General features: G+C 32.9%; 1 protein-coding gene across 1 annotated transcript; it reads left to right on the forward strand.

The window, feature by feature from the left end:
* Positions 9,334 to 10,298, forward strand: LOC104725372 (protein LATE FLOWERING). Its single transcript, XM_010444038.2, has 2 exons — positions 9,334 to 9,491; positions 9,597 to 10,298. The coding sequence occupies exon 2, from the start codon at positions 9,606 to 9,608 to the stop codon at positions 10,125 to 10,127; it is 522 nt and encodes a 173-aa protein (XP_010442340.1). The 5' UTR covers positions 9,334 to 9,491; positions 9,597 to 9,605; the 3' UTR covers positions 10,128 to 10,298.

The following is a 13,125-nucleotide window of genomic DNA, read 5'->3' on the forward strand; positions in this document are numbered from 1 at the left end:
ATTCTGTACATAATATTCATGATAAAAAAGTTCGTAATAAATTTAGAAATTTCTTGTAGCCAATTTCTGACACAGAAAAACAAACAATAGAATATAATTAAGGGATCTATGCGTTTTGCTTGAAAGCAGCAGCACCGATGGTGCCATTTTTCTTTACATTATTTGCACCAAAGTATTTCTTTATCTGATACGTAACCTTGTAGTTAGAAAAATTACAAATTTACAATCCAATTGATAATTCTGTAGAAATTTACTGATTGATTTAATTTTTTTATCTTTTCTGGAGAATTTTGAATTGCTATCATCCACAAAAATCTTGCATAAAATCGAGAAGTAACTTCATTATAAATTTTCTTCAAGCTTTATAAAAAAAAGCAGTTTAAGCGTTTGTGAGCTTTTAAATGACTAAAATTATATGATGCTTCACATATGTACATGTGGAATAGAGGAAAAAAAAAAGAAAATTTATTATTGGATGAATATGCTGAGTTGTATTTATTCTTATATTTTGATTGGTTATCTGTTTTAAATAATGTGTCAGCTCCAGGTTTCTCCAAAAGGCTAAGGTATCATCACCTGAAGAGAAACATATTCTAGTTTTATTGTATTGATATACATGTTGGTTCAAATTAGTCTTCAAAAATGTATATACATTAAAAAATGAAAGTATTTACTTTTCGTTTTATAATGTATATACAAAAAAATATAAATGGTATAAAGATGTCATTGTCATAAAATGATAACGCCGTGAAGTGTATTGTTTTCACTTCATAATTTTCAATAGAAACTTCAGAAAAATTAGATTAAATGAATTAAACAAAAACTTCTAAATATCTTATTATATAAAAGTTGATTACAAAATTACTCACTAAATAATCGTGACACGTGTCAATTATTTCGATACAATTTTGACATGTGTCAAATCTAAATTTACTAAAATAATTTCTTAAAAAAATAAAAGTTCTAAACCTATTATAAAAATGAAATGTGTACATAAGTAACAATAAATAATTACTTATAAATTCTTTTTTTATTATATTTAGTAATTAACATGATCGCGACAAGAGATTTTGACACATATCAAAAAATTAGAAAATGAAAGCTAACAATTTTATTATGTAAATTGTAAAATTTGGTTTCTAATGTTAGTCGTTAATGTGTGATGATGACATATGTCAAGTTATTAATTTAATATGGTGACCACATATCAAAATATGTTATTAATGTGATCCCGACATGTGTCATTATATAAATTTCCGTGTTAGTTTTTTTCATTTAATAATATGTCAGATCAATTTTTTGTTCTTTTAAAAAGAAATATATAATGTTTTTAGATTATCTATTTTAGTTTCTATTTTGAATTGCTAAACTACGTAAGGCTCATACTATATCATCGTGCTTATTATTTTCATTTTTCATTATGTCAAATTTATTGTCTTTCAATTTCTCAAATTTTATTGAGTTGGTCATAAACTGTAGATTTTTTTTTTGAGTCTTTCATCCAAAATATCTTTTTAGTAAACAATTTACTGGTTAAAGAAATTGCCAAAAAAAAATTAATGGTTAAAAGAACTATGTCAAAGTGAAATTAAAGGGAGAAAATTGGTTTAATTAGCTTATTGAAATATTTTATAGATGATGATAATAAAGATACTTTGACAATAAGATATTTTTGGGTGTAAGAACACATTATTCGTGGTTAAATATAGAATAAACGTATATTGAACGCTTTGACGGATTATCTCATATTTGCATGTAAAATATGTTGTGAGTAATATTTGAAATGATGAATATTTGACAAAAATTTTAGTAGACGATAATTTAGTTTTAGATGATTATAATAATTGTAATCATAAGTTTAAAATATAAAAATTAAATTAGTGTATTAAAGTAAAAACAAATATGATTTTTCCTCTAACTAAAAATATATATATATATATATATATATATATATCTTATTTACAATAAAATATTAATATATGATTTTAAAATCCAATTCATTGGATACTTTTAAAATGGCACATCATGACAAAAGGAGTAACGTTGAATTTTTTGATCACTTAAGTTTCATTAGTTTTGCCTCACGACGCTTACATTGTATCTCGTTCTTAAATCAATGCAATGGTTTAGACGTTAAACAAAGAAAATAAAAAAGCTCTGGGAGTCGAAATTAGAAGAAATTTTATAATGCATAAAGCACTTGCATAGCCACAAAAACGTTGGAGACATAAAATTGGATTGCAATCTGAAAAGGACAGAACTTATAGCTAGTACAGTTGATAATTTCATCAAATTGATTAACTTTTGGCTTCAACTGTATCAACTATGCACTGGTCTCTATTTGGGTTGGTCATTAATAAATTCAGCAAATCTGTATAACTCACCCCAACTCTGTACCCTGAATAAATTCAAGATTTCTCTAACAGACTCGAGGTCAAGAAGATGCGAATTAGACAGAGAAACGGAGCTGAAGAGAGAGAGAGAGAGAGAGAGAGAGAGAGTAAAACTAAGCTTCTGATAATTATCATTAACGAGTAAAGTGTTTACAAAGTCGGTTATACACATGTGTAATCTCTTATACTAAGCTAAAGTATATTACATGTGTAATCTCTAATACGTACTAAGCTAAAGTAGATATAATACAAAGTATAAATACAAATGAGTAAAGTATACTCATTATACTATACTATTGTTTTGAAGTTGATTTAAGAAGTTTAAGATTGTCTCAAAGAACACTTTCTTTATTGCTTATGAAAATTATCTCAAAACTTAAGCCTCACAATCTCTCTCTCTCAAATCATAAGTTAAGTCACAACTAGACTATCTTCTCATGTATAAAACCTTAGTCCTAATCCTAATAGGAAAACACTTATGTTAGATAACTCCTAACATCTTTAGTCCTTATCTCTTAACCATAGCTCAGTTAGATAAGGATTATCCTATTTCTCAAGTTGACTTCATGCTTAAGCTAACATTCTCCCTTCTAAGCTTGAAGTCTTGCTTGTTCATGTCCTTCACATCAATGAGATCTCTCATCTCCTTAAACTTGGTTCTTCCTAAGGCCTTTGTTAAGATGTCCGCTTTTTGTTCCTCCTCTGGAACATGCTCAACTTCGACTTGACCATTCTCGAATGAAATGGTACCTTGTGTGTATATGTTTGCTCCGACCGGTGAAACATCGGGTTCTTTGTAAGAGCAATAGCGGATTGATTATCTATTCGAATAAGCACTTTCTCACATGGTAGCTCGGTAATCTCACTAAGAAGTTCTTGGAGCCAAATCGCCTGCCTTGCTGCCTCGGTTGCAGCCATGAATTCTGCTTCACACGAAGACAATGACATTGTGTCTTGTGTTTGGGAACACCAAGTAATCAAACTCTCATCTAGGTAAAACACATGTCCTATTGTACTTCTTAGACATTGCTTCATGGCGGCTCCATGTGATTCTTTAGGACTCTGAATGTAGCGACTTAAAATACCTACACAATATGAAAGGTCAGGCCGTGTGTGTAACACGTAACAAAGTGATCCTATGATCCTCCTGTAGGTCGTTCCATCAATATCCTTTTCTTTTGTTGCTTTTGACAGTTTTAAGCCTTCCTCCATTGGTGTATGTGTCGAATTGCAGTCTTTCATTCCAGCTTCCTCCAAGATTTTCAATGCGTATCGTTCTTGATTTAGAGTTATCCCTTCCTGTGTTTGACTTACTTCAATTCCAAGATAGTAAGTCAACTTCCCCAGGTCGCTTATTTCGAATTTTGATGCCATCTCCTTCTTGAAGTTCTTTATAATCTTTAAGCTAGTTCCTGAGACAAATATATCATCGACATAAACTGCAACAAGAAGCACTTCATGATTCACCTTTCTCCGGTAAACTGACGTTTCTTTCGAACACCTTCTAAACTGTAGTTCCTTGCAAACCTGGTTAAGTTTTTCGTTCCACGCTCTCAGAGCTTGTCGCAGGCCATAAAATGCTTTGCGCAGCTTGTAAACTTTGTCTTCGCTCCCTGAAGTACAAAACCTTCTGGTTGCGAGACATACACCGTCTCCTTCAGCTTACCATTAAGAAATGTCGTTTTGACGTCAAGATGGTGTATTTCCCATCCTCTAGATGCAGCAAAGCTGATGAGGAGACGAATTGTCTCAATTCGAGCAACAAGAGCGAACACATCTTCGAAGTCGATTCCATACTTCTGCACATAACCCTTTGCAACCAATCTAGCCTAATATTTGTTTATGGTGCCATCAGAGTTTCTTTTCAACTTGAAAACCCATTTCAAGCCAATAGATTTTGCACCTTATGGAAGGTCAACCAGATCCCAAGTCCGATTCCTTGTGATTGAGTTTATCTCATCTTTACATGCTTTTAACCAGCTTTTGGAGTCCTTTGCTTCTTTAAAATCTCTTGGTTCATTGTTCAAGCACATTAGCAACCTTTCTCCTTCTTCCTCAGTGAGCAACACATAATCATTAAGATATTTAGGCTTAGTAACTACTCTCACAGATCTTCTTAACACGAGTTGCCCTTGTTCTCCACCATCCTCTTCTTCCTCATCTTTCACTTCGCCTCTACTACTAGCATTGGAGTCTGATTCTGCAAATTTTTGTTCGTTGACAACGTTGTCCTCTATTTCGGCCTCTGTTTCCAAACCTGCAGTTTCTGAGTTTGCATCATTGTTTCCGTAAGCACCAATTGTAGCATTCATGTCAAACTCTCCTATTCCACGATTTCCGAATTCACCAAGCTGGATTTTGAAGCTCCCAGATCTACTTTGTTCTTGACTACCTTGGTTCCAGTTCCAACCTCTTGATTCATCGAAAACAACATCACGGCTCACCACTACTTTATGCGTTTTTGGATCAACTAGTCGATAAGCTTTTGTTCCTGGCTCTGTTCCTAGGTGTACCAGTTTACGGGATCTATCATCTAGCTTTCTTAGGTGTGGTGTTTCCACTCTTGCGTATGCGATGCACCCAAATATACGCAGATGGTTAACATTCGGTTTCTTGTTTCGTAAAACTTCATATGGAGTTCTATCCTTGACTGCCCTTGTAGCTACTCGATTCAATAAATATGTCGAGTGTCTGATTGCTTCTCCCCCACAAGTAACTCGGGACACTCATGTGCTTCATAATGCTCATGGTCATCTCCAATAAAGTCATGTTTCTCCTCTCCACAACGCCATTATGTTGTGGTGTATATGGAGCTGTAAGATGTCGTTTAATCCCTGAAACAGCATAGAAGGAATCAAACTCATGTGACATAAATTCTCCTCCTCTGTCTGTCCGGAATGTTTTTATCATCTCTCCTGACTCTTGTTCTACCACAACCTTAAATTTCTTGAACTTGTCGAATGCATCACTCTTTTCTTTCAGCAGTATCGTCCACATGTACCTTGAGTGATCATCTATGAGCACAAAAATGTATTTATTCCCAGACATTGTACTTGGTTTAATAGGACCGCATAGATCACCATGAATGAGTTCTAGCACTTTTGTTGCTCGATACAATGAAGCCTTAGGAAACATTTTTTTTGCTTGTTTACCTCAAAGACAGGATCCACAAATTTCTTTTTCAAATTTTACTTGAGGTGTTCCAATAATAAGCTCCCTCTCCATCATTGACTTCAACGTATCATGATTTATCTGTCCTAGGCGTGCATGCCACCTACTTGAATCACTCATCGTTGTTAGGCTCAGACACAATGTGTCATTTATCTTCATACAAACCTTATATAGGCGGTTATTTGATCTAGAAGCCTTGACAAGTAATTTTCCATTACGATCATACACCGTTAAGAATACTTCAGGAATAAAAGGGTACCGGAGCCTAGGTACCTGGGTTTCGCTGAAGGGGAGGCCAAAGTATCGTGGTGCATAGTTTGAGGGGAGGTTTGTTGGGATACAAACAATGTCCCACATCTGAAGAGTTCTCCTCTCATTCTCACGTTGCAACCAGCTTCAGTAGCTTGTCCATGACTAATAATATTACTCTTCAAACCTGGAATGTAATATACTTCAGTCATTGTTCTTGCCTCACCATTCATATCAACAAGCTCGATAGATCCTTTTCATTTGATGTCAATGCGGGAATCATCACCAAACCTTACTTTTCCGGTGATAGTGTAGTCCAAACAAGAAAAATACCTTCAGTTTCCAGTCATGTGGTTGCTAGCCCCATTATCAAGATACCAAGTATTGTCTTCTCCATTACTTGTTTCATATTTACTTGGCACCACCCTCTTCTCGTTTAAGTACACTACCTCGTGCATCATAAGCTCGTCTGCCTCGTCCGTATCTTTAACGTTGTTCTCCTGTGTTTCTTGTAGTTTAAGCAATCGATGAGAACACTCTGAAGCATAGTGTCCAACTTTATCACATCGGAAACATTCTATCTCGGACAGGTCTCTTGCTCCATCGAACCTTCCACGACATCTTCCCCTGAAACGTCCTCCACGACCTCTGCCTTGATACCCTCCACTGTATCCTCCATTAAAGTCGTGATTTGCTGGTTGTACTTGCGACTCTGAGTTTGTGTACATCAACTTGCTTTGATCTTCTTGTGTCTCTTCTTCCTCGGTTATATGTTCTTCGTAAGTCTTCAAGCGTCCCACAATATCTTCAAAGCTTGTTTTATTGAGATCCAAAATTTGCTCAAGTGATGCCACGATGTGGATATACCTTCTCCGAGGAAGGCTCTTAAGAAATTTCTTTACAAGCTTGGATTCCTCAATATCTTCTCTGAGAGCAGCTGATTTCGACGAGGTTTCTGATAGCTTTCCAACGAACTCATCAATGGTCTCTACATCCTTCATCTTCAACCGGTCGAATTCTGCCATCAAGGTTTGTAGCCTAGATTGTTTGACTCGATCTGATCCAACATGTCTCGTCTTGATGGCTTCCAAGACTTTCTTTGCGTTGTCTAACTCACCAACTTGAAGGATCAACGACTCAGGAATCGATTGGAACAACAAGGCCATAGCCATGTCGTTGACATCCGCATCATCGTCTCCTGTTTCTATAATATCCTTTGCCTTGTTTACTCTAAGGAGAATCCTCATCCGCATGGCCCAAACAGTGTAATTGCTAGAGGTTAACATAGGGCACTTGATTGAGGAAGGTCCACCTCCTTCTTTCTTCGAACTCGAAGTAGCTTCAATGTCTTCATTCTTTGCCATTGTTTCTTTTTAGCTCTGATACCAAATATTCTTTTGAAGTTGATTTAAGAAGTTTAAGATTGTCTCAAAGAACACCTTCTTTATTGCTTAAGAAAATTATCTCAAAACTTAAGCCTCACAATCTCTCTCTCTCAAATCATAAGTTATGTCACAACTAGACATCTCCTTATATATAAAACCTTAGTCCTAATCCTAATAGGAAAACACTTATGTTAGATAACTCCTAACATCCTTAGTCCTTATCTCTTACCCATAGCTCGGTTAGATAAGGATTATCCTATTTCTCAAGTTGACTCCATGCTTAAGCCAACATATACATCCTCACAAACCTTTTAATCCGGAGATAGAGAAGTATTGTAGAGGTTTGACAGTGACATACGAGTAATCAGTGAATGAAATGGCTTCGGCTATAATGGTTTAGTGAGTATATCAGCCAACTGGTTGTCACTAGTGATATAAAGAGCTTTGAGATTCCTAAGCTTTGATTTGATAACGAATATTGTGGCAATCAATCTCAATGGGATTTATCCTCTGAGCTAGAGCCTAACTTAGATTTCTCATTACTCCAATTGTTGGTTAAAGTTTATGCAAAATTAGAAAAAAGAAAACTAAACCCACCAAAATCTTTTTGAGTCCCTCTATGTTGTTTTTCTTAGTATATTAAATTAATCATCTTGAGGAAACTTGCTTAGCATCTTTCTCTGTTTTCTGTTTGCTTGACAGAGATCTAGTACAGCTAGAGAGTAAAAGAAAAACTCATACATTGGTTTATAATTTTGCTGCAGTACACTCTCAGGCTCACATAGAGATTTTAGCAACAACTTCTACTAGCTACTACCACTCCGACTTAACTCTGAAACTTAACCTAGTCTTAAAAGAGTTGAACACACAACACAATCCAAATTGTACTTGCAGTAAGGATTAAGAAAACAGCAAGTGCAGAGGGACCTGCATCGTTACTACATGGAAAGAGCAAATCATGTAACCGAATCCAAATCAAAACCACGTATTACAGAGAAACTTTGCAAGTCTTTCTATCAAAATTGGCATGTAAACGAATCCAAATCAGAAGTTTGTATTGCCTTTGATGCAAATCAAATTTTGCCTTGGTCCTCTAATCTTCAGAAGATTATCTTTAATACTCGGCCTAATTTCACTACGGCAAGGTTAGTAGAAAGAGATTGATACCGGATGGTTTTTAGATGTAAGGCCGGCTAGTGGGTTGTTTCCAGCCTCGTAATAACATAAAATACAAACGAAAGTTAAACGGGCCGCAACAATCCATAAACGTAAAGCAAAATAAAAGCTAAATTGGCTTATTATTAGAGAAAGTAGTAGGCAGCCAACTAGGAGGAGGCAAGTTGCAAGGGGAATGTGGGCGGTGCAGTGCGATCAGTCAGGACCCATCACAGTCTTTATGACTACCCATTTGCTTCTCAAGTTGTGGAGCCTTCTGCTTCTATTTCCATCCACTATCGTTGCTAGCTAGTTTTGTATATTCTTTTCGTGTCACAATATAAATTGATTTAAGTTGATTTTTTTTTGTTTTAAAGAGTTTTTTTTTATTTGACTTCTTTGTAACCCAAATTAAAATAAATTAGAATAACAAAGCTGAGTCAACTTGTCATTATATAAGAAACTAAAATGGAATGTTTCTTCATTTTTTAGCGTACATGAAAAGTATTAAACCGACACATATCATTTGCCATTTTGCCTAATCCTTGTTCACGTAAAGATATGTTATGTAGGAGATCATTGGTGTACTTTGATGCGCTAATTAAAATGCGTGTCAAAGAAGCTAACAATACAAGTTCATTAAAGGCATGGTCAATATTACAACGGAGGAAGTTGAATGAAACTATATGATTCTGCCAATAGGAAATAGAGTTACATTTAGAGAAGATGCAAAACCCAAAAATGCTAATCTCAAGATAGAAAATAAAAAGAAGTTGCATTTTCCAATTCAAACGTCTCTTTCTTTCTCACCAATCAATCTCCTTTTCATCAACATGCACCACCTTTTACTCATTCTCTTCTCTCTCTTTATCTCTGACTCTCTCTTATCTCCACTGTTCCCAAGCCCATACGGGCAATAGAACCTGCTCCCAAAGTTGGCTCTGCAACAGAACAGAACACTTAAATAATAACACTAATGAATCCACTCACAGATTCTTCTTCACAGTTTCCAACTCTCCTCAAACACCATCTTAAACTTGACTTCTCTTCTACTTCTCATCTTCACACTTGCCCTTTTAAACTCATCCTCTCAAGCCCATATCTCACACATTCTCTCTATCTTGGTCTTCAGCTCAAGGTACAGACATATTCATACCCTTTTCATTTTTGGGTTGGCTCTCTAAGTTGCTTTGTGCATTATTGTAAGTTAATCTAATGCTTAGTCACTTTTGGGTGTATGTAGTAACATAGAATGGAAGATCATCACCATCAAGTAGAAGTGGAGGAAGAAGAAGAGATCAAGCCAACGCAAGAAGCCAACAAGACAGACGAAGACACAGCTTCATCAAGAGTATTCCCATGCCTCTTTTGTTCAAGAAAATTCCATAGCTCCCAAGCCCTAGGGGGTCACCAGAACGCTCACAAGAAGGAGAGAACCGCTGCTAGAAGAGCCAAAAGGGCTTACGATTTTGTCAACAATAATGACTTGCTTCACACGGTACCTGTTTTATTATCCTCTCCCTCTCGACATCACTTGACCATCTTAGGCTACCCTGCTTCTGCCTCCGTTGCCTGTTTTCCAGCGGTTCATCCTGACCATCCGATCTTTAGATCCAGTGGTTCTCATGTCATGTTGGCCACATCCTACCAAGGTAGAGAATGCAAAGGAGAGTATTTTGGTCAACGAGGTGTTGACATTTCAGATCATCACTATAACGTGGTGAATAGTGAGAAGGGTAAGAAGCAGTGTCTTGATCTCTCCCTTCATTTGTGATCTTAGCGTTAATCACTTGTTAGTTATGACCTTGCAACATTTTTACTACAAAATATTGCATGACCATCCGTATCCTGATTGTAATTGGTATTCTGAGAAACAATAATGGATGATATATATTTTAATTAATTAAACTATTAGTAATTATTTTTTATGTTATTTTGGTTTATCATTCTTAGAACTATTCTTAGAACTAAGTATGGAGCCCCGCGATATCGCAGGGAACTCATTTTAGTAAAATATTTATTACAAAAGTTCTTTAATTAAATTTATTTATTAAACTATTGAGATTCTTAAACTATTTAATAAAACTTTCAAAAACATACAACTTTTTAAAATATTCTTTATATTTTATTTGAAAAATATACTTTAAAAAATAATCTTACCTTCACATAAGATTAAATAAATAATTATCAATGCTACAGATATCAAATTAAACAAATTTTTACGATTAACTGCCATGAGATTACATTGCAGTCGTGTTATTTCGTTCGCTTTTATTCATAACCTTTCGTTCGCATCTTTTCAATGTAACCTTTTATTTTTGTCTTTTTGTAGTAACTTTTCATAAATATTTTTTAATTTTTGAAAAAATGAATAAATGCAATCTACAATCATGTCTTCTCTTCTTAACCTTACAGTCATATTTTTGTATATTTTATGAACCATTACAACTTGGTCTCTTGTTGTCAAATATGATATGTAAATGATTATATTTTTAAATTTCTTTCTTTTTGTTTTGTTTTAAATGATAAAATTATGAATACATTGTATAAGACACTATAAATTTCTTAAATAATCATATAATAAATTACAAATATTAAAAATATTAATTGAGGACCATTCTTAATATGACATAATGCTTTGTTTAAATTCATTTAAATTAATATTTTATCCTTTTTAGCATAACTCAAACATATTTCTATTTTCAAAATCAATTTTTACTTTATAAAAAATGAATATTAATATTACTATTCAGTCAATCAGTAAGAAATTTACCAATCTTCTCAAATTTGAATATAACTAAACAGAAAATTATCACATATTTTATTTACTTGAATCAAAAATCAGTTATATATTTATAAAAAAAAAAGAATATATCTATTTTCATAAAGGCAGTATTGAAAATGAATATATAATACAAACAACTATCGTTTTATGGATGAAACATATTTCTATATAAAATAACCTATAGTCATTAAACATTTTGGCAATTATAATAGTATATATATATATATATAGTTAATCTAATATTGAATGTACTTACTACTTATTTTTCTCCGCCTAAGATGCTGGTTAATTATCCCGAGTCACACATAAATAAATAATATAATAAATATTAGAGGGGAACAATAATAGTTAAAACTTATAACAATAATATTTAGGTGTATGATGTAGCATCACAATGTGCGCGTCTAAGGAAGATGGTCGGCCAAGGACGATCGGGTTCATTGCTCTCACATGCTCCTCTTTTCTTTTGGCAGTCAGAATCCAAAACCTTTTCAAACTTTTAAAATATTTCATATTCACTATCTTTTTTTGTTAAGATTTCAATTTGATTGTATTATGACCAGAACTAAATATACAAATTCCCTTAACCTATATAAAGTTGTAGATAAGTCTTTGTCGTCAAGATAGTTTATTGGACAATCATCTCAACTGTCAATTTTCTGTTGATCACCGGTTTTCCATCTCCCAATCAACTGAATATTTCCAACATTAGAAAATATAATAGAACGAACTTTAATATTTTATTTTTATTTTTACCTTGATATTTCATAATCAGATATATATTTTTTTTAAAATAAAAATATAGAAATCCATATTGTTTTCTATAATACAATTAGTTTTCTAATCAAAAAGCATGGAGTAGACAAATATATACTTGTGACAAAAAAAAAAATAAACCAAACATATACAAGCCAATATGCTCTCATTTTCTGAAAAACCAACTTGAACCACATTTTTTAACAGCTAAAAACAAAATTTTTGGTTTGGATTCATACCAATAGAATGATAATCCTCGATGAATAGATGGTTAAAGAGAGTATCTTAAGATTACTTAAACGAAAACAAAAAATTATTTAAATATATTTTAGTATTGTAGACACAACCATAAATATCAAATTTACCAAAAATGGTTCATAAGATAAATCAAAAGGTTTAATGGTTCATTAAATAAACAAAATTTGTCGTGGTGTAATTAAAAGGTTGCAAAAATTCATTTAAATATATGTTAGTTATTTAAAACTAATAAATAATAATTTATGACTAGTTTATCCAAGTAATGTCATCTTAAATATTAATTATACCAATATTGTAATGGTTCAATTAAACGGCTAAAATGTATTTTTTAATATATTAAAATTAATATTTTCTGAAGATGTATACCTAGAGACTGAATATAATTAAATATTACAACGATTAACAAAAAATATCAAACTGCAATAAATTTTTCATAGTGATGAAACGTTATTTCTAACTAATTCTCTTTTAACTAATACAAATATATAAAAATTTTGAATAAAATGATGAGAAGTTATTTATATATAGATTTCTAAAGATGTGAACATTTGAATAGACATAACTGTTTGTAAAAAACACAACTCTATATTCAACAGACGCAACTTCTGAGAGAGATGCAACTGTAAAAAAATTCTGTCAAAAATATAAAATTCTCTTTTAACTAATACAAATATATAAAAATTTTGAATAAAATGATGAGAAGTTATTTATATATAGATTTCTAAAGATGTGAACATTTGAATAGACACAACTGTTTGTAAAAGACACAACTCTATATTCAACAGACGCAACTTTTAAGAGAGACGCAATTGTAAAAAAAATCTGTCAAAAATATAAAATAAAGAAAATTTGAATACAATGATGAGAAGCTACTTATATAAAAATTTATAAAAATGTGAACATTTGAATAGACACAACTGTTTGTAAGAGACACAACTCTACAGACTACATTTAACAGTCGCAACATTTTAGA

The sequence above is a fragment of the Camelina sativa genome, chromosome 11 (assembly GCF_000633955.1).
Source record: "Camelina sativa cultivar DH55 chromosome 11, Cs, whole genome shotgun sequence".
Lineage (NCBI taxonomy): Eukaryota > Viridiplantae > Streptophyta > Magnoliopsida > Brassicales > Brassicaceae > Camelina > Camelina sativa.